Raw genomic sequence first — 20746 nt, forward strand, 5'->3', positions numbered from 1 at the left:
ACACACACACGCGCGCGCACGGACGCAGACGCACGGACACACACACACACACAGATACACACACAGATACACACACACACATTTATATATGTATATAACACTGCAATGTTTTTTTTTCAATGGAAGTTTAATTACTGACCTTCAGGTCTAATAACTTCAATGAGAAATGGATCCACCTTCCTAGAATTTGACCTTATTTAGCTCATTTACCTATGAATTTAGTTCTTCAGACTTTTTTTCTATTTTACTAACTTTTTGTATTCCTTCTGTGCCACTGTTGCATGCTTAGCAAATGATCATGCTGAGTCTAACCCCAACTTTCCTTCGTTTAACCTTTCTAGGACTTGTGCTACAGTACTAACTGCTGATTTGATTTTTCCACTGAGCTGTCCTCAAGGTATTTGTTGTACCCAGTGATTCTTCCTTTAGGAATAACTGAAATAACTTTTCCAAGATCTGTTGCCATTGTCTGAGTTGACAGAGCCATTGGAAAGAGTTTTCGTAGAATCATTTAAGATTGGAGAAGAACTCTAGGATCCAAGTCCAGCTGTTAATCCAGCACTGCTAATGGACCACTGAACCATGTCTCTAAGCAGTGATCTCATCTTGAAAGTAAGGGTTAAAGCCCTCATCCTTATGCTTTTACTAGTAAGGAAGCCAGTTCTTAAACCCTACAAATAAAACATTTAGGTTATGCTGTGGAACTTAAAACCAGTATGAAGTGCAGTTTCTGCACCTGCAGACAACCGTGTAACAGGTTTCTAGCCCAGCTGATTACTTATTTCACACATACCCCAGTGTCAAAAACTTAAGGCATATCAACATTCTTCTACAGATTAAAACTTTTACTGCGAAAGCACACAGATAAGTCTCTCATGAACACTGCAAGTTCTTGCAGAGCATCTCAAGAGCTTCTTGGTGATATTTACTGTAGGAGTAATTCCTACTGCCATCTGAGTTAGGCGAAGAATTCTGATCTCGCATCCAGCAGTAATTTTAACCTTAGGTATAGGAGCAAAAGTTACAAGTTAAGAAGCACAACCACACGCTGCTGACCGTCAGAAGCTTGGAAGGAACACAGTAAAAATGAGGCAAATAATATCAAACCTCAAGAAGAGACAAGAAAGAAAACTTGTTCCTTAAACAGTCCAGGACCTCAGAACTCTGCAGATTCTACTTTAGCACCTCAGTATTGCCCTATAGCTAACGAGCCATACCACCTCTACTTTGTATTCTTCCTACAAGGTAGTAATGTTTGTACGGCTTATAATAAAATATAATCCAAAATCTGGTGAGTATCTGTCAGCTCTAAGTTTCTGGAAGCATAAGGAACCCAGCTTGAGGAGCTGCTGTTTTGGGGAAAACAGAAAGCACAAACCAGTGGCTGGAGTGAGAATAACAAAATGTGTATTTCAAAAATCTCATATAATGAAAGATTTTAATATTAATGCATTGGTAGCAACCACTCCAGTGCGAGCTAGTCAGTGGTTTACTTTAGGAAGTGATTTAAAAGTGAGGTGAATACTACATCCACACAAAGGCAAAGTAACAAACAGAATAAATATGCAATATGGAGGTGTAGGAGGGGAAAATAGAAAGCATCTATGAAAGTTCACTAGAGGCCAAAGGATTTAAACCACATGGGCTAATGTGTTTTAGACTCAATGCCAGCCTGCAGCTCTGTTATTTTGATTCGAAAACCAGGAATATTATTACAGAAACATCCACTCAACCCCACTTGTTTTCTTTGATTTTTTTTTAATAAAGCTTAACCTGCTATACTTGATCTTCCAATCTAAAATAGAACCAAAAAAAGGGCAGATGCACTCAATTCTGAACTCAAATTAGAGAGGACAAGCTTGTAGGTAATAAAAGGGGGGAAAGTATCACTCTATAGATGTGCCTCACACAAAGTCTGTTTTTACCACAGTGGTGGGTGAACCACAAGGTGTGAACCCACAGAGGCAGCCCCATATCGGAGAGAAGTGACTGGAAGTGCTGAGGTGGTGCATCAGATGCTTAGCTGAACAGCCAGATCAGTAACAGCCACCTCAAGGCTGTGTTCAGGTATATAATTCCTATTAAAGGCACAACACAGAACTGTTCCATGTGACACAGAAAACAACTTGCAGCTGCTCCCAGTCAAGAACATAATTAGCTAAGCTGTGGGTGCTTGACAGAAGCATTATTTCCTCACTGTACCTGTGCTGTTTGGGCATCTACCAGCAGTGCCTTTCTGCTGCATCACACTGGCATTACATGCCTGTCATCAGGCCACACAGTTCAGCTCTGAGTCAGCATGACCAGCAGTTTGAACACCCAAATGAAGCCACCTCATGGAGGCCTGGTGAGGCAGCAGACTGAGGTCACAGGTGAATCCTCTCTGCCCCACTTGTTTTCAACTTGTTCCTCCTGGAATAGATTGTTTACTGGACAATTTGTTGTGATGGCTCTGCTGTTCCCTACTGAGGAGTAGCTCAGTTGCTGTAACAGCTTGAGCCATGTGGTTTAAGGCTGCACATCAAAGTCCAGGTTGGTCTTGTTTATTATCAGGGCAGCAGAACAGTTCTCACTTAGCAAGACTTGCTAAGTGACACTGTATATGGGGACAAGAAAAACACCACCAAAGCAGCTGAGAACTGCAGGCATGCAAAATGCCCAGGGAGGTGGTGGAGTCACTGTCCCTGAAGGAAAGACTGGACATGGCACTTAGTGCCATGGTCTAGTGTACATGGCGGTAGGTTGGACTCAATGATCTCAGAGTTCTTTTCCAACCTAATTGATTCTGTAAAAATGGCTCTGACAAGCAAGTTGAAGCATTCAGTGCTTTTATCCTACTAAGTGGATGAAAAGGAAGCGAATGAGATTGATTTGACTATGCAGTAGGTAAAAGGATACCACACCCTAAGGAAGGTGCAGGTGATACATGCCTGTATGGGGTTTGGAAGGCTCCACCTAACCTGAGCAGTGTGGATGTGAGTTGGTTTCATTCCAGATCTCTTAATTGCATTTGCATGGTGAAGAACTCAGACTAACCATTTTATCTTAAACTTGGAATAGGCTGGGAACACACGCGTAGTCAATTAGAGCTATTCAGTGAATTAATGTGGGTTGGCAAAACAACTGGTTGCTTGTCTGCCCATATATTTAAATTCTAATACCATTGCTTACATGCCAGTTGAACTTTAACATCTTTACAGTTCAATACAAAGCGAGTGAGGAGTCTGTCAGTGCTGAGAACACATTCTCATGAGAGTTTCACATATTTGTTTTGCTCTGTAGGAACACTAACCTGTAATTTACACAGCTGAGTCATTGTTCTGTCAACCTGGCTAAGTACAGGCTTACAAAGACAGACAATTGAGCTCACATCCGACTAGTGGTCTTGGTTGAACAGCCACAATGGGTTCTGCCATTTTTTGGTTCTTAATCATCTTTCTCTACAGAATACAATTATTTAAAAATGGGAGCTTGCTTCTGTTGATAAAGCTACATTTTACCATTTCTTTAATCTTAGTGGCAAATATATTCCCATTATTTAGCATGTTACAATACAACTCTATATTATTTTTGGCTTTAGTATAACTGCCTGTAAGTACAAGAATTTTCCATAGTCACCCCAATCATGATTGCACTTTTTTTTTTTTTTAAAGTAAATGGATGGCCACAGTTTATTCTTGGACCTCTCAGGTCAAGCTTTCCCATTGTGTTCTCTCTTCATTCCGTTTTTTCAATGCATATGAGGACATACACATTGAAACCTTTCTAAGTTCACTGTTTCCTGGTAAGAATGATGTTTGAAAGAGATTTCCACAGATATAGAACTGACAGAGTGTGGCATGGGAATAACCGTGGTGCACCAGCTCATCCCACCCTTTGTGACCCTCTGCTGTAAACATCCACGTGGAAAACACTTAGCACGCTTGGATAACGTGGAAGTGACACAGTGTGCACTTTATGACTCTTCAAACACTCTTAGGAAAACAGACCTGTGTCCTTAGGGAAACAAATCCTCAAGTAGATCCCTCATCTCTCAAAAAAAAAACCCAAACTGAAAAACCAAAAAACCTTCCCTTTTGCTTTCAGCAGTGAGAGACCACAGGTATTGATCCTTTCTGGCAAAAATAACTGGTATCCACAGCCCATGGCATAAAGTAGATGACAGTAGCAGCAAACAGTGGTTTTTCACTTAAAAAACTTACAAACCTTCTTGCAGTTAAGCTTCCATCAGGCTCCATTGTTTTAGCAGCTGGGTTTTCCTACCTTTATTAGTCACCTTTTAAGTTAGGCACCAAAATCTGTGCTTCACAATCATATTAAAATACATAATTTTTAGAGAGTCCCTTGCGATGTACAAAGAAGGCCGTAAGCTTAACATCTTGTGCAAGGCTTTATTCAAGTGAAGAGCTGTTGTCCCATTAGTGGAACAGAGAAAAACAAAACATACACAAGACTGTCTCAGCTACAGAAGCACTGTTGCAAATTACTGCTCTGAGGAGAAGGTAGCAGACTGTTTGAAAATGAGCAGTAGTACCATAGTAGCACATCTACCTTTTCAAAATATTGTTACTTTGAGCAGGTTTTTTCCTGTTATACTCCTTTCTGTCATATCTAGCCACCAACTGGAATTCTATGGGAAAAAGCAGCAGCTTTTATTTTTCCCCAATGTAAACTAGGATCACACTGTGGTAATCCTTTAAGTTGTAGCACTACACTGTTTCTAGAGAGAAAATGAGAATTTTTATTTTTCAGTTTGAGAGAACACTAATAGATCTGGCAAGTGGACCTTATGGCTTCATTTCTCAAAGGCTGCAGTCACATCATTGTGTAGTTTATAGTGCAAAAACAAGAGGAATGTTAATTTTTGGGCTGCTAAAGAAAGCTCTGGGTAAAGAGGGCAATCTGCATTGCTGTTTTAGAGAGTTGTTTGATTGGGGTTTTTATTGTTTAGAGAAACCTAGGCAATGATTTGGGCTAGTTGAGTGGAAAATCAAATAGGAGCCTTTCTGTAGAATAGCACAAACTTACAAATGCAGGTATCCTCCTTCAACATCTCAACTCCAGTTGGAAAGGGTAGAAAAATGTCAAACTTACCTGCTTTTGCAGTTGGTCCAGAGTGATTCATGTCACACAATAAAGCTTACACAAACCTTGTAAGAAGTAGTTATGTTGAAGCAATGTGAGGAAGCTTTTTATCTTGGCCATCCTGCCCTCACCTGCTTCCTTTTACAAGGGTCAAATTGTTAACACCTGTCCATTTGCCTACTGGAAATTCCTGCTCATTAGGATTGGGAGGGACATCTGGACGTAGTTGTCAACCTGCTTGCACCCTTCAATTCCATAGCTTGTTAATAAATTATAGTTATTCTTACACCCCATCCTACATTTATTTCCAGCACTGCAAGTGGAAGAGGAAAGAGAAATCAGATCCATAAACCCAGCAGAGCCAAGCAGAAGGTGTTTCTGTAACCACAGCAGCAGGACCAAGGTCAAAGCAGTCCTGCTGGAATGTGGTAGGATCCAGCACAGCAGCTCCACAACCGTTGTGTAAACACCTTCCTTTAGCATGACATCAGACCAGGGATAAACTTGAGAGTAGTTTTTTTCTCTTCAGGATATAGGACCAGTTCTTCCATTGCCAGTTTTATAATGGGATACAGGCCCCTCTGAGTTCAAAACAGATTTGCTAACAATGGTTGGAAGCTGTGTGGCTGAGTGGAACTGAGCATTTCTTGCAGTAAGCCAGCAGACTAGACAAGATGTACAAGCTCATCCATCATAATGGGCATTAAGCACCCAAATACTTCTGCTGCAGCTTCATCACTTGCTGCTAGGAAACAGCACCACTAATTTCTCCAAACTGCTTGTTGAAAAATAAGCTACCATGAAAATGGGAGAGATTCCTTGGTCCTTCCACAATCAACTAATGGGCACAAACACTCACAGGGTGGCATAAATGAGCAAATATTTCCTTGTCAAGCTGGCAGGAAAAGATGGAAAATGAGGAATTCCTTGCCCATGGCTGACTGCAGAACACCTGGTTTTCTCACCCAAAGCTGTGCTTAAAACTGATTTTTCTCTGCTGTGGTTTCTGTTGTTTTCGTTGGGAAGTTTGTTGCATCAGAGAAAGGTGGCCTGATGTGTATATTTCGATGTAAGAGCAAGAAAGGCATTTTGACCTTCTCAACAGAGGATCATGTTTTCTTCTTGCTAATTTCTGTGGCCTGTTGCTTTCCTAATTTTATTCACAGTCCAGCCTGACTTCTTCAGACTCCCTTCAGCTTCACTGGAAGTTAATTGAGAATGGAAATAATTTAATTGCTCAGTCAAACAGAACTGACTGTCCTCAAATGTGCTTAAGTGATTTGAGTAAGATCATACTCCACTAGTTTAAAACATGTAAGAATAACCCTTGAAAACAGACTCAAATTCTCATATGTAGAAACTAATAAATGAAACCAGTTCCCCTGCCTGTTGAAGTGCTTCCTTAGCCCTTCTGTCTCTGGCTATCCTGTTTCCTCTTACCCTGTTTTTTCAGACCTGCCCATGCAGTTTTCAGAAGCAGCTGTATCAATACTAATTTATTGAAAAATTGTTTTGCAAAGAGCTAGCTCAGGTGTTTTTTTTGTCCATGACACAGCTAATCTGTAATGGGATGAGCTGCCAGGAATAACCAAGGAGATGGCTCTATCTGTGCTGATCCTGTTTGTTCATTCCCATGGGAAATTAGTTTATCTTTCTGGCATATGTCATTTGTAGGAGTCCATAGAAAAAGGCCATAAAATAGATGATTTTCCAATAGAAAAACACTTCCACTTCTGAGATTATTTATCCTCAGGGCAGAAGAAATAGGAAATGCTGACAATGCTCTGAGGATTCAATGAAGGTGAGGAAGAAGAATATAACAAAAAATATTTGTTGTGAAGAATCGAGGAATTGTATTATGGTTTTTTAAAAACACAGCATATTAGCATATGAAATCAGTTTTAGAAAAGCCAAATGTCTACATGCAGTGATCTAACTGCTAGGGATTGCTTAAGAACAGCTGCCGCCCAAACGAGTGTTTTCTATACAAATCATTCTCTTCTGGGGTATAAGAGCTGCCAAGATTGTGGTAGAAAATTGAACTTACTGTAACAGTGCAGGGAATAAGTCCACTTGGAGGACAAAGAACCTGACCTGTGTTTTGGAACTTGTGTTTTAGGTGGATGTTAATATAAGTGTCACATAAGTATCAGTACCTGATGTGTGCTTACTTCAAACTCAACATGCAGCACAGCAGCCCTGAACTGTGTAACTGAGAGTCTCACCAGTTAGTGCTTCTAGCCTTTCACATTACACAGCTTGTCTGGGAGGAGGGACCATAAAATTCATGTCTTGTAGTAATGACAAAAAGATTTACTTCCATGAATGTTGCAGTGCTGGTTATACAGTAGTGTTTCTCACTGAGCATATGCAAATACAATTGCTTGCTTCCAGCAACATCCTTAGTCTGTGATGGTGGTTTACATTAGTGGTTTACAAATACTAGTATAGACTTAACAGCTGTACAGCAACAATGTGACTTTGATATCTTTAACTATGGCTGTGCTGCTGCCATTAACTGGTGTAAGCTGCGGACAAAAAAAAAAAAGGCAAAGATCTTTTGTAGTTTATTCACCCAAGAGGCAAAGCCTCTAGGGCATGGGACAGCAGAAAATATCAGACCAGCTGTGAGATGTAACACAATTCAAATATTTTGCATTCTGCCAGGTAAACTGGTCCTAAAAACACACAGCTGCTCATAACTTCTTATCCCTAATGGTCTTTTTACACATCTGTGGTAAGTGCCTGCCTATAAAAGAGAACATGTACTTTCTGAGGAACAGCTTCGGAAGGATTTTGTTCTGTACACACCACCTTTGCTGCATTAACAGCCTTCAGTTCTTCAGTACAGACTCTTGTAAGGTAGTATTAAAGAAGTCCAATTATGAAGCGTGGACGGGAGTGGGAGATCTGAGCCTAAAAGCATGAGAATTGGAATCAGTACAGGTTTCTTAGTTGTAATGATTACTTTTACCACAGGTACAGCTTTGTCCATGAACCCTCAGTGATGTGATGTTTGTTTTTTTTTTGAAGGCTCACCAGCAGAGCAGAAAAGCAGATCGCTTGTTGGCAGCAGGGAAATATGAAGAAGCAATTTCTTGTCACAAGAAAGCTGCTGGTGAGTAGGTTATTTCTCACATTCCAGCTGTTAAAATCAGTTCCTAGATTTGCATGCTCTGTGCACCAAGCCTGTCTGAGCTCAAGAAGCATTTGGACAATGCACTCAGGTATGTGGTGTGACTCCTTGGGTGTCCTGCCTAGGGCCAGGAGTTGGACCAAATGATCCTGATGGGTCCCTTCCAACTCAGAATATTCTGTGATTCTATGATTCTATGTAAGTAGAATATCTAGTTACGTGCAAAATTTTTATTTTTAAAATGTGAGTTTGTTTTTCAGTCCAGATCAAGAGCCCTTTTGGAAGCTTTTTTTTCTCATATGAGCAGCTCAAGTCAGACATTTCCATAGTTGTTTTGATTGGGGATGGTTATCACTGCGAACGCAGTTCTTGACTGAAGATGAAGCCAACACCTTGTGTCATGCACAGACTAAAGCTGGGTGCCTGCTGTAAGCCAGTTTCACTTTGTATTTTCTTCACTGCTTTCATAGCTGAGGTCACCTGCTTCCCCTGCTAATAAAGGAAATACTTAGACAAATGTTCGCTTACAAAAGTTTACTTCCCTTTCCTGATGTCTGAATCAAGCAGCTGAAAACAGGTGATGAGCTCAGCTTCCCCAGAGCTCGAGCACAACAGCAGATTGACACCCTGTCCTGTGTGAGACCTTGTGCATTTGCCTGTCCATTTAAATAGTCCTGCCTAATTATCTGTGTTGGAGTCCCTCAGCTCTCTGAGAGTGCAGCAGCTACTTGACAGAAGAAGAAAGAGGAGCTCTTAATTGGTGCAACAAGTAGGACATTTTCAGTGACAGGGCTTTGAGGAGACAAAGTAAGTGGCTACTCTGAACATCATAACCTAGATACCAGGCCTTCTCACTTTCCATTCATAAATACTAGAAGTTAAAGTGAGAAACTGATAGTTTCTTTGGTTTTTATGAATACTCAGAGTGATCAGGGTTAACACATTCTAATGTGCAGACTTTTGGTTTTCTTTCCATTCATATACCAAGACAAAACGCAGAAAGGCACTGAATGTTTCTTGCATTTCTTTGTCTGATGATTCTATGCCATTATCTTGCATCATTCCAAATTTGGTTAAGAATTTCTTACACCTTGTCATTTTCAGCACTAGCAAGATATGCTCAAAGTGCTTCTCTGACTCTTAAGCGAGCACATTTTCTGGTTTGGAGGAGAACTTGGGAAAAAAAGTGAGGAACTAAGGACCATAATTTTTCATTATGAATACAATTTAAAAGCATGACTTCATAATACTGGTGTGCCATGGGCAAGAGGATTTTACTTATCATATTTTGTCATAAAGTGCTTGTATGCTAAAGGTCTGGTCCTTAGCTGTGTTCCTTCCTTTCATGGGAAAGCTATTCTTCTGGGACCTTCTGGAAATGGCTGTTGTCCTTCTCTGTAAAACAAATTTGAGCAACCCAAGCCAACAGGATACCATGAAAGGGGTGTAGTGTGCATTGCAAGACCTTACAGCAATTTTTCCTGACTTTTGAAAACCGGTAGGTGTTTCCAACCACCGTAACTCTGTAAATGCTTTGCCTCTAGACTGCTGCCTTTATGTGGGGGTTCAGCACACAGAAGGCCTGGAGCCTTTCCTTAGGTTTTATGGGAATGCTGAGGTTGTGCAGGCCGTGCTGACGCTGACCCGTTCTCTCTCCACAGCGTACCTCACGGACGCCATGAAGCTGACCCGGTCGGAGCAGGTGAGACCCGAGTGCAGCAGCTGCCAGAACCAGCCACAGCTCCTGTGTGTCCCACTGTGCCCTCGCTGATCACACCCCCCTTGGGTGTTACCCTCTCCAAAATTTTCTGAGCCCTTGGGAACTGCACCGGGAGTGTCACAAGTGTGGTAACACCGGTCTTTCTAGAGAGTTTTTCCAAGTTTATGTGGAGCAGGGACGAGAGAAATGCTAAGCCATCCAAGGGGTCTCCAGTCTTTCTAGTCAGGCATCTTCAGGGAGGTGATAAAACTAGTTTCATGTTTAGCTTTTGCTGAGACACAAAGCTGAGTGTCTCATCTACAGTCTGTAATTTTGGGTTTATTCATCCTGACTGGGGGATCTCTAGAACAACAGCCCCGACACCTTTCCTTAATCATCGCACAGATCTGCCTGTGAATGTAGCAGTACAGTCTGCTCAGCACTGTTACAGCAGTAGGGTTTGAATTTAGCCAATATTATGAAAGCAAATAACCCTTGGAGATCAGGCCTCTGTCTTTGCTCCAAAGGGTCATTCTTTTGGAAAATGGTCTGTCACCCAGGTGGTTCCTGTGAGTTATTGTCCACCATGCCACCCCCTTCATTAAATATGGCTGCATCATTTGGGACTGTATCTGGCCTTGGAGCAATTTGCTGCTTAGTTTTGGGTGTTATTGATATGTCTACACAGATACCATCACAGAAGCATACAAAAAGTTTGCATGGTTTAGCCAAAGCGTGGCTGTGCATGCCAGGAGAATCCCTTCCTTCCTGGTGCTGTTCATAGGTCGGTTAAACTCCTGGTGCCCCTGCTCAGAGGAGTTGTAGCCTGGTCAGTGACTTACAAACAAAAAGACCAGGTTTTTTGCTGAATTTGGGTGACATATCTGAATCTGTTGCATTGTACAAGCAGAGGGCAGTTCTTGCTCTCCCCCCTTCAGCCGTGCTGTGATACTGTTCATGTAAATATTTACACACATGTAACTTTACCTGGATGAATATTCAGGTGGGATCGGGATCACCCACTAAATTGTTTAATCTTGTTCTTACCCAGGCTCAGCTGTCACTGGAATTACAAAGGGATAGTCACATGAAACAGTTACTGCTCATCCAGGAGAGGTGGAAAAGAGCAAAGAGGGAGGAAAAGCTGAAGGCCCAGCAGAATGCTGACAAGGAAACAGCCACACACCTTCAGACTTCTTATAAGCCATCTGCTGAAGACTCTGATGATCAAAACATACTGGTTCCTGTTACTCAGAAATACAGCCCTTCCACAGAGAAACATTCGCTGGATATTCAGGGTGTCTTTGACAGGGACCCGGATACACTGTTGTTTCTGCTTCAGAAAAAAAAGGAGCCGGTGGAAGCATGTATTGGGAGTAAAGCTCCAAAAGATGACAAAACAATAATAGAAGAGCAGGCAACCAAAATTACAGATTTGAAACGGCACATAGAATTTCTTGTCGCTGAAAATGAGAGATTAAGGAGAGAGAATAAGCAGCTAAAAGCAGAAAGAGCTAGACTCCAGAAACCTCCAGTAGACAAGGAGCTGGATGTAGATGCTGATTTTGTAGAGAAGTCAGAGTTGTGGGGTCTGCAGCAACACTCAGAAAGTACTTCTTCAGCTGCAACTTGGCAGAAGTTCGCAACTACTGCTGGGAAGGCAAAGGACATTCCAATACCCAACCTTCCCCCCCTGGACATCCCATCCCCTGAACTCCCACTGCTGGAACTCTCCGAAGATATACTGAAAGGACTGATGAATAGTTAAAACCCAGGAAAAGTGCTCAGTATAGTTACCCATACTTAAGAAAAGGGAAAGCCACCAGGACAGTGGTGATCTGAGGGCAGAAACATCTACCACAATCGTACTGTTGGAGAAAAGGCATTAAGCAACTCTGTTACTGTGAAATACACATCATATCTGATCTACTTCATGAGAGTTAAAGGTACCATAGTTGGTATAAGATGGTGAGCTCTTTAGTCTTTCTCCCAACGTTTCAAACCAAACGACTGCCTGGAGAATGTTTCAAGTAACACAATCCTTCAGGGTTTTTAAGTATGCTATATGTAATAGTTATCTATAATGCCATAAATGATGGTGCAGAACCTAACTGTTATGGTTACCAGTCGGCTGCCACTTCATGTTGAAAAATGCTTTCTAGCATGAATTTAAACTGTGCATTTCATTATGCATAACTTTGTTAATTCAGATACAGTGCAATTTATACACCTCCTAGATGGATTTATGTGCCACACTCAGTACTCCTGACCATGTTAACCTCAAGTCAGGAGAGATTTTAATTTCCATTCTATGAAGGAACCTACTTATTAGTTCTGTTGATGAGGTTTTTTTGGGGGGGTTATCTGTTTACATAACTAATCAGGGTGCATTGAATCTAGCTATTGGTTTCTGTATAAAGTGACATGGTTTAAAAAAAGAAAAACATATACTTAAGGAAAAATACCCTTTTTGTTTTCAGTGATGCATGAATGGAAGTAATTCTAGCTGGCAGTCTTTGATTGAAACAGAAATTGTTTACAGCTTAACCTGATTCAAAAAGGATAGGAAAATAAAAACCAAGGTGTTTTGACACTGAACGTGTGTTAAATCTCTACAGATGTTGCAGAGTATAAAAACCAAATTAGTATTTGTACTAACAGCGTTAGTACACACGTACAGCTGGGCTTCTGTGTTCATCATCCAGCACATTGGAGGAAGCTGGAATGAATTCAGAGGACCCAGCCCATCCATGAAGTGACCTGGCTGACAGCTGGGTTAGAATCATAGAATCGACTGGGTTGGAAGAGACCTCCGAGATCATCAAGTCCAACCCTTGATCCAACCCTGCTGTGGTTCCCAGACCATGGCACTGAGTCCACATCCAGTCTCACCTTAAACACCTCCAGGGACAGTGAATCCACCACCTCCCCGGGCAGCCCATTCCAATGTCTGATTACTCTCTCTGTAAAAAATTACTTCTCAATATCCAACCTACGGCTCCCCTGGCACAGCTTAAGACCATGCCCTCTTGTCCTACTGCTGGTTGCCTGGGAGAAGAGACTGCCGCCCAGCTGGCTACAACCTCCTGTCAGGTGGCTGTAGAGTGAGGAGGTCTCCCCTGTGCCTCCTCTTCTCCAGGACGAACAACCCCAGCTCCCTTAGCCTCTCATGGGGTTCTTACACTGGAGCGTCCCAGGGGCAGCTCTGTGGTCCTGCCTGGGACAGGCCCCCTGGAGCCGCAGGAAGGGGCTGTGAGCGGGCACACCCACTGCGGGGCTGGGCCGGCTCTGGCAGGGCCTCCTCCTCACCCGCCCCTTTCCAGCGGGCTCGGCCTCTGCCCTGGTACCCGAACGAACGGGGCTTTCCTCAGGGTGTTCCCGTGGGTAGTGGAGGCCTTAGTTAACCTCAGCTGTTACTGAAAAATGTTCACTGTTGCAAGCTACCTCATTTTAAGTAATTCTTGTGCTGTTAAAAGGTGAGCTTGCTTTCTAAAGGTGCATTTTTCTTCCAGAATAGGCTTGGAAGTGCAGCAAGAACACCTTACTGCTGTGCAAATTGTCCCCTGGCCTCTGTATACCTGGTGTCTTCTGTGCTTGAAGGAGACTAGGGTCTGAAGGCTAGAAATGTCTATGGAAACAGAGGTAAGACAAGGTTATTAGAGGAGGTCCCTCGTGCTGAATTGTAGCTGGAATCTAATCTTGCTGGGTGAAAAAAAAAGTTGTTTTTCAGTTGGTGCAGTTTAGCAAATGGCCCCACAGACCAGCTGTGATGAGGTGACCTGTTCCAGGGCAGCCCCAGCTTGCTGCTCCCACCAAAGGGCAAGTCACAGTCTCTGCTGACACCTGCCTGGCTGGCTGTTCAGGTGACAAGGCAGAACAGCACAGTAAGCAAAGCAAAGAAAGGCATGTGCTACAAGATGGAAATAAAGTGATTTAAGCAGCTACCAGGGCTGGTAGCTCAAAGCTGCAGACATTTCAGTGATCTCTGCAAACAGCAGCTATAGGAGAAGGAAGCAACTTTTAGCCTGGCTACCTCTGCTAAAGAGTCAGGGTTCCTCAGAGGTGGGAGCATGGGACTTGCCAGCTCTGCCTTTTTCTAAGACTAAACTGTCCCTTCATGTATAGCTCCATAAACAAAACACCAGACCTGAAGGAAGCTGTGGGAAGGGTAGCCAAGTGGGGGCAAAACTCCACGCTGCCACTTTGGGAAAGTGGTGGTAAAACTTTTCTCTCTCCTGCAGTGCAAATGTTTGTTTGTTCTTGCAGTCTGCCTGCTCAACACAGGACTGCTGCTGAATGCTAACTCCGAGCAGTAAGGCTGAGCACGAGAGTGTTCCACTCCCATGAGTGATGCCGAATTTTTCCCAGTAAGGAATTCTTCAGTCTGAATCCACACCTAAGCAATTACTCAGTGCATGGGAAGAAAGGTAGGTTGTACAGAGAATACTCACCACTAGAGGACAGGTTTTACAGATACATGGCAATAAACCTAAGGAAAGCCGTCTCCTGTGGCTGTCAGCAATTATTTTAAGTCCGAACAATTTAGGACTGGTTTAGGCGGTTACTGCCTTCCGGCCGCGGCCCCGCGGCGCTCGGCCCGGGGCCCGCTCCCTGCGCTCTCCGCAATCCTTGGCAGCCCCCGGCCGGGCCCTGCCGAGCCGCGGGGATCCTCCTCCCTCCGCCGTGCCCGTGTCCTGACACCGCCGTGCCGACGGGCTCACTCCCGGGCCGGAGAGAGCCAGGATGATGTGCGGTGCGGGAAATGCTGTGCAGGAGGTGACCGGTTGCAGCAGCAGCAACAACTAAGTGGTAGGTAAGTCACTGGCGGTCACACAGTGTGGCACCAAAGCCTGGCACAGTTCATGGAAAGATTCCCATGGGCAGGGAGTCTGGGCTGCACTGTTTTACACGGGACAGAATTAAACACTCCTGTGGTCTGTCGTTTCAGTGTCTCACCAATTTTAAATACATGTCCAGACACTGACTTCTATTCATAGACTTCATTTTGACCACAGAAACCATCCTTGTCTTGGAACCCAGAAATACTGGCCCTGTTGAATACAGCCAACATACGCTGTGCTGAAAGAAACTGTAATTACCCAATCTCTGGCTGTATCACCACAGAAAGAGAAACCAAAGAAAAGCAACTGGGAAGCAATGTGGAGTCTCTTGAGAATAAAATCTGCAGACTGCACCACCAATTGCTACTTAGAATGATGGCTAAAACCAAAATACAGAAGTGTTGGGTTTTATATTTTCATTTTATATAAAGGGGAAAAAGGATCTTGTGACTGCTTCCTCTGAGAGCATTTCCATGTTCAGGAACTCCAGCCTAGAACTCCTATGCCTGTCAACAGCAGCTCTTTGGCCATCTGCAATTCGTGTTGACCTGCCTTCACTGGCATGGCCTGCACCTCATCTAGGCTCCCCTTTCTCACAAAAGGTTGGACCAGATGACCTTTCAGGACCTCTCCAACCTGGGCTGCTTTACAGTTCTATAAAAGCAGGCTCGAGAGCAAAATAGATGGAGAAAAGCAAGTACAGCCACCATGTTTCCTGTACTGAATTGGACTAAAAATAGAGCAGAAAACAAAATCAAACTGTTCCAAAGCAATTGGAGCAGTGGTGTGGCTGCCACAAGTTCAGGTGTAGGGTGGACATTATTTGCCAGGCTTTCCTGCCCGAGGATGTGGAGTTCAACTGTATAAAAAGCTCATTGCTCCCTCAGGACTCAGCTATGGCCATCTTTTCCTGCACCTCCTTTCTCTCCCATGTTTGTTTTCCCACAAGTAACCTCAGCTTAACCAGGCTTTTTGTCTTGTAATCATTTGAAGTGTTCCCTCAGGCCCATTTGCTGCAAGAGTTCAGATATTATTGAGATCAAACAATATGAAATCCTTAGAGCTGTGAAAATACAGGATTTCCTGCCCCAGAGCTACTAAACCCTACTCTTTAATTTCACTAAGGAAGCACAGAGCTATGGTAAAACCACGTGCCCAGGGACTAGAAAAAGAAACAGGCATCTGGGTCAACAATATATTGTCTTGGTATGGTTGGAAGATACCAGAAATGTTCACTTTGAAACGTAACAACAAAAATCCTTCAGTCTACCACATACCTTTAGAAGGGCCCATGTTTAGAATGCAACTATTTGCACACAACTCATCAGGTAAACGATGTCTTGACTGTGCTGTGAGGCAAGATTTTCCTACCAGCTATATATAGATGGTAACTTCCTTTTCAAAACCCATGAGAACAAATGAAAAAAGTAGAGAGGTACAGAAGTCTGTGTGTGCTGCTAATGCTACAGGGCATGTGCTCCTTGGGGAGCTTCCTGGGCACCCTGCTGAGACGGGAAGAAAGGAACATCGTGGTGGATCCCCCAGGGCACTGCTGGGGCACACACCCCATGGGAACACAAAAGCAGGGAAGGAGAAGCTCCAGCCAACAAAGCACAAGTCAAAAGGTGGAAAGCAGGAGCGCAGGGCAGAGCTGACATTGTTTGGGGCAGAGCTGGGGGTCAGCAGGGGAAAGCACAGCAAAGCCTCAGTGCAGGATCTCAACAGGGAGAGGCAGCTCATCCAGCGCAGATGTGGGGGAGAGCACAAACATCCTGCTCAAGAAAGCAGCAGAACGGGCCATGGTGGCTGTGGAAGGAGGAAGGAAGGGAAATTCCCAGTTCCAGGCACAAGGCAGGGAAGGCTGTCAGCTGGGAGAGCAGCAGAGGGGTTGACAGGATGTCACGGGAGAGGGTACAAACAGAATTACCACCTACTGAAAAGATCAGGGAGCATGAGAACACAGAGCTGATCAGATGGGGGTTCTGCTCACACACACAGATCTGAGCAACTTATGTGAACCTGGGGGAGCAGACTAAATAGATCTGCTAGTCAGACTGTTAAACAAACCCCTACATCTGACCTTTGTATCGGGGACCACTTCCCTGCCAGTAATTCCAGCAATTTCTGTTTCTGCTAAACCATACACACAGCAACCATCTGTGCTGAAACACCTCAGGTCATCACAGCCCCACTTCGTTCTTTGCTAATTGCTTACTCTTCATTAGTTACCTCTGCAGTTCAATAGGAAGAACATTACTATGGTTGTTTACTGTAAGGCAGTGCTGAGGACAGAGGTGATGGTGAGGAGCTGGGAAGGAGGGGGGGCGAGGAGCAGGGCTCACAGTTTTGATGAGTTTGAGATGTGATCTCTCAAAGGACAGGAAAGAGTGAGTTTCATGGAGAGCAAAGCAGATGAAGACAGAGGTTGGTCTCAATAGAAAGGTGACAAAAGATGACATGGTACTTCTTATCCCTGCTCTAGGAGCTGACAGCATTCCTACACTCAAACAGCTTCAGCTGATCTCACTGAATACTTTTGGCTGTATTGAAATAGTTGAGACTGTAGATCAGAAACCCCCCTGAAAAGTCTTTCTGAAAGGAAGACGGGAAAAACATGCCTCACAGAACATGGAAATGGTCAAGAGGGAAAAAACTAACCTGAAAAGAAAACCCCTCCCCATAAACCCCTCAGGTCTCAGACATCAGCCATGAACACCTCAGGTCACAACCATAAGCATGACCCAGCCTGATTTCCTGCTCCCATTTCCTGCAGGGGAGCTCCACTTCATTGTGACCGAGCCAGGAATCTTAAGGCACTGAATAAGCAGAATTTGGTACACTAAGGACTCAAAAAAACCTAAAATCTTTTTGCTTCTTTTATTAGTATCTGGAGAAGCTACTGACTTTAACAACTTGCGGTCTGCCAAGCCGTGCAGCAGGTGACTTGCAGGGATTTTTCAAGCTGACAGCAATACACACTTTACAGTGCTCCCTGTCACACTCAACTTGTGCCACGTTGTCCTTGGTCACTGCTTTTGGCTTCTTGCCCTCCCATTAATTACTGGGAAAAATGGTCATTGTGGTGGGCAGTTTGTGAGGACGTGTCACCCACAAGTGCAGCAATTCCCAAAGCAATTTGCAAAATGAATCAGGTCATGTTCTTCTGCATCACAAATCCACACCAACCACAAAATTTTAAAACTACACAAGTGGAGAGTTAAACTCTACAGTGACACCCTATTTATGCAGTTCAAAGTCACTTATCATTTCTCTTTGCTACAAAAGCAGCCAAGATTACTTACCCAGTGACAGTGCTTGCACACCATGCAACACTGCAGCTCGAGCCTGGTAGTTTTGCCTCTCCAAAATCACATTTTTAGTCCTAAAATCCTGTCAATCTCTCAGGCTCTTCTCTGGGAACATTCTTGCTGCTTCACCACCTGTTTCACCCACACGTTTTTTGCAGATTAAAAAGAAAAGTGTGTCCTTTGTCGTACGCTTAAGGATTGATCAGCAAAGGTGGCAGGAAAAAGGTCACAAAGGAAGAAGTTAAAATATTAACACTTGGAAATACAAATTAGCCCCAGTTCAGCGACTCCTCTGGTTCCCCCTGAGGAGGTAAAAACTCCTCCAGGCTGACTGGGAGGTGCAGGGATCCCCCGATCCCCCCCCTGCAGGCAGTGAGGGATGGCAGAGGCAGCAGTCAATGCCCCACAGGCCCGAAAGGATGGTGCCAAAGCTCAGGGCTGGAGGCACAGGTGCCATCAGCTGTCAGGCACTGCCTGGAGCACAGGAAGCCATGGCTTTGGCCAGGACAGGCATGGCAATGTGACACTTTGTGAGAGTAACCCAGGGGAAACCACTGCAGACACAGCAGCACAAGGAGAGCACAGTGATGGCCCAGGCCCAACAACTGGTCTCGGTGCAGGAAAACAAACAAGGGGGGTGTGACACTCTGCAGCAGGAATGGTAACTTCAGCAGCCTCCGGACATTTCACAAACACTACAAGTACCTCACCAAAACTCAATCTGGGAGGAAAACACTTAAACTTGATTAAAAAAATCACTCATTTACATATCTTGAACTTGAAAAATAAAGACTGTGCGGTTAGAGTTCACTTGTCATTAAGCAAATGTATACTGGCAGGTCCTGCATCTCCAGCCAGTGCTCCAGTGCTGTAGGGAAGAAGAGAGGAGATGCTGGATGGAACTGAGTTCAAAGTTAAGAATCAACTGCCAAGCACAGCAACAGTAACCCCATTTGACATAAATTCCAAGTTTTCAAGACAACTAAAGACTTCTGGAATGAGAAATTACTTTTGTGTTTCACTGTTTTTAAGGGTAATTTTATATGGCATTTGGGGTTTTTTGGTTACCCAAACCCCAGTGAGATGTCAGACTGGGAGCAGGACCCAAGCGCATTACTGTACCCAGGCTAATTATCATCCCCTTTCAGACACATGGCCAATGGCTGTGCTCAGCATCTGATATCCATCCAAACGTTTCAACAGTTTTAATAACTTAAATCAAAGTACACTTTAACTTTTTAAACTCACTCCAAGAGCGAGAATTCCGCTCAACTAATACTTATCATTATTAAATAAAAACAGATACAAATATATTTTTTAAACATTATTTTGCAGTATTACTTGAACTGTAAAAAGCCTCGTTGCTATAAAATAATTATTCCGCAGAAACGCCTTTTCCCCCTTTCCGCAAAGCAGGAGCGGATTCCGGCCCGCAGAGGGCAGCAGTCCCGGCTCCGGCCCGCAGAGGGCAGCACCGGAGCTGCACTGGCACAAAAACCGACAGCACCATGTCTGATAAAGTCATTTTAATGGAAAATGTAAAACCCCTTTCAACTTCAATGTACAAAGCATGTGTAACACTTGCACTTTTAACAAATTAAAGCAAGCCAATGTTTTAAAAAAATACATCATTGAATGTATATATGTATATATTTACATAGCATATTAAGTTTAATATTTAAACTTTAAAAGTTCACATAAATTTTACCAAAATGAAACAATTTTTAAATAAATTACACCTTTTGAAAACGTTTAATTGTACACTGAATAGCTTCAATAAAATACTGAAGTGTCTGTATTTAATATCTACTTTATATACTTTATATTTTACAAAGTTTACAATTATTTGGCAGTAATTTTCAGATTATGACATGACTGCTGTGCGGACTCAGCAAGATCCCAAATGCAGGCAATAGCTGGTGTTTGTGTCCTACTCTCACAGTAACTGTCTCAATGTAGTGAAAAATATCTGAATTATTTTAGCAAACTGTACAAGTCACATTTACATTTGATCAACAATATAGCATAGAATTTTGTGGGTTTTTTCCAAAAATAAATACATCATCTTAAATCTTTGACATTTCACAAACTTCATGTACATTATAATACAGACAGCAGAACGCTGCTCAACTGTTTGCAAGTGGAACACAGAATCACAGTGGCTGTGATATGAAGCTCTACCGTCGCAGTGTCATTAACAAGTAAATACGATGACTATTTTTTCTTGGCACTGATGGTTTGTGAAGCTTAAATTAGTGTGCATACCATTCACAGACCAGGGGAAACGACCTCCCTCTGATGGTAACTCCAAAAAGCAGAATGCGCTCAGTTTTCATCCATATCTTCCATTTCACCTTCGTGGATCTTCAAAGCTCTCACCATTTCTTTAACTGCGTGGTACAAGATATTTTTAACCTGCAAGAACATCAGACAGATTTTAGTAAGGTCTGTGATTGAGGAACTCTGCAAAGTTTAGGACTGAGTGCTAAGCACAGTGGATGAAAAAAAAGGAAGGATGCACCAAGCCCGTGCAAAAGGGAACAGCTTTTTACACATTTTAAAATGTCATGTGAAATAAATAAAACCAGCAACTCAAGGGAGAGTCGTTTAGAGCCCTGGCATTGAAGCTGCTGCTCATTGTTATTCTGTGTGAATAGCAGTGAGGAAGTAGCTCCAC

General features: G+C 43.3%; 2 protein-coding genes across 13 annotated transcripts in view; one reads left to right on the forward strand and one right to left on the reverse strand.

Moving 5' to 3' along the window:
* Window positions 1-12515, forward strand: part of NRBF2 (nuclear receptor binding factor 2) — a 15555-nt gene extending 3040 nt beyond the window's left edge. For 2 of the 3 annotated variants that reach the window (XM_027668285.1, XM_027668287.1), the window contains exons 2-4: window positions 8119-8203; window positions 9883-9923; window positions 10972-12515. In XM_027668285.1, the coding sequence (XP_027524086.1) occupies window positions 8119-8203; window positions 9883-9923; window positions 10972-11688 (843 nt within the window). In that variant the 3' untranslated portion in view covers window positions 11689-12515. Of the gene's footprint in view, window positions 1-6865; window positions 6887-8118; window positions 8204-9882; window positions 9924-10971 lie in introns of those variants that run through there. The other variant, XM_027668286.1, reaches the window with a different exon arrangement.
* Window positions 12516-19580: 7065 nt separating this feature from the next.
* JMJD1C (jumonji domain containing 1C) overlaps window positions 19581-20746 on the reverse strand; it is a 156359-nt gene continuing 155193 nt past the window's right edge. For all 10 annotated transcript variants that reach the window (XM_027668269.1, XM_027668274.1, XM_027668277.1 and 7 more), the window contains one exon: window positions 19581-20484. In XM_027668269.1, coding sequence (XP_027524070.1) covers window positions 20395-20484 — 90 coding nt within the window. In that variant the 3' untranslated portion in view covers window positions 19581-20394. The remainder of the gene's footprint in view (window positions 20485-20746) is intronic.

Source organism: Corapipo altera, unplaced genomic scaffold, assembly GCF_003945725.1.
Source record: "Corapipo altera isolate COAL_440 unplaced genomic scaffold, ASM394572v1 254, whole genome shotgun sequence".
In the NCBI taxonomy this organism is placed as follows: domain Eukaryota; kingdom Metazoa; phylum Chordata; class Aves; order Passeriformes; family Pipridae; genus Corapipo; species Corapipo altera.